General features: G+C 65.7%; 1 protein-coding gene across 1 annotated transcript; it reads left to right on the top strand.

Annotated features, from left to right (window-relative positions):
- Positions 1–12: 12 nt before the first annotated feature.
- Positions 13–1,317, top strand: LOC114073113 (cysteine sulfinic acid decarboxylase-like; the record flags this gene model as incomplete). The annotated part of the gene is made up of 4 exons (XM_027910902.1): positions 13–40; positions 427–684; positions 773–888; positions 1,203–1,317. Coding segments are annotated over exons 1-4 (517 nt in total), but the record flags the coding sequence as incomplete, so codon positions are not given.
- Positions 1,318–1,349: the final 32 nt, after the last annotated feature.

Genomic DNA, 1,349 nt, shown 5'->3' with positions numbered 1-1,349 from the left:
CCCAAAAACCTGATGGGACCCCCCCCCCAAAACCTGCCGGGCTGGGGGACCCCACCAACCTGAAGGGATCCCCCAGAAACCTGAGGGACCCCCAAAAAACCTGCCGGGCTGGGGGACCCCAAAAAAAACCTGAGGGACCCCCCCGAACCTGCCAGGACCCCAAAAACCTGAGGGACCCCCCCAAAAACCTGAGGGACCCTCCCCCCCCCCCAGACCTCCCTCAGGGCGGGGGGAGCGGGAGGTGCTGGCCGAGGGTTTTGGGGTGCTGGGGGAGGATTTGGGACGCTCAGGTTGCCGGGGGGAAGGATTTTAGGGTGTCAGGGGGGAATCTGGGATTCAGGAGAAGGTTTTTGGGGTGCGGAGAACCCCGAGGGAGGGGTGAGGGCCCCCCAAAATCCTTCCCTACCCCCAAGGTACACGTGTGAGGTGGCCCCGGTGCTGGTGCTGCTGGAGGGATTTGGGATGCTGAGGTTCCGGGGGGGGGGAGGATTTTGGGGTTCGGGGGCAGGTTTTCGGGGTGCAGAGGACCCCGAGGGAGGGGTGGGGACCCCCCAAAATCCTACCGTGCCCCCCCTAGGTACACGTACGAGGTGGCCCCGGTGCTGGTGCTGCTGGAGGAGCAGGTCCTGGCCAAGCTCCGCGAGCTCGTGGGGTGGAGCGACGGCGACGGGATCTTCGCTCCCGGTATCCCCAAATCCAGGGGGGTTTTCCCCCCCCCCCAAGGTGTGGGGGGTGGTTCAGGGGGTCCCTGACCCCCCCTCGTTTGGGGCAGGGGGCTCCATGTCCAACATGCTGGCCATGAACGTGGCGCGATTCCGGCGCTTCCCGGAGAGTCGGAGCAGAGGGAGCCGCGACCTCCCGCGCCTGGCAATCTTCGCCTCCAGGGAGGTGGGACAGGGCGAGGGGACACCCCCAAAACGGGCTGGGAACACCCCGAAAATGGGGCTGGGGACACCCTGAAAATGGGGCTGGGGATACCCCGAAAATGCATCTGAGTACTGGTCCAAATCTGGTCCCAAACCTGGTCCTCGGGGACACCCCAAAACTGATCCCTGGCTCACCCCAAAACTGACCCCTGGCTCACCCCAAGGTCCTATTCCTGGGGTCACCCCAGTTCTGATCCCTGGAGTCCCCCCAAGGATTGATCCTTGGGGTCCCCCCAAGCCCTGGGGTCCCCCTGAGCCCGTGTCCCCTCCCCCCAGAGCCACTACTCGATCCTAAAAGGCGCCGCTTTCCTGGGAATCGGCACCGACAACGTTCACCTCGTGCCCACGGACGAGCGGTGGGTGAGGGGACCCCCCTGGGACCCCCGGCACTGTCACCCCCCTGTCCCTGTCCCATCCCAATCC

The sequence above is a fragment of the Empidonax traillii genome, unplaced genomic scaffold, assembly GCF_003031625.1.
Source record: "Empidonax traillii isolate 1590-97213 ecotype Southwest subspecies unplaced genomic scaffold, ASM303162v1 scaffold5364:size8524, whole genome shotgun sequence".
Classification (NCBI taxonomy): Eukaryota; Metazoa; Chordata; class Aves; order Passeriformes; family Tyrannidae; genus Empidonax; species Empidonax traillii.
The sequence above is the reverse complement of the archived record's forward strand: the minus strand, read 5'-3'. Positions and strand labels throughout refer to the sequence as shown.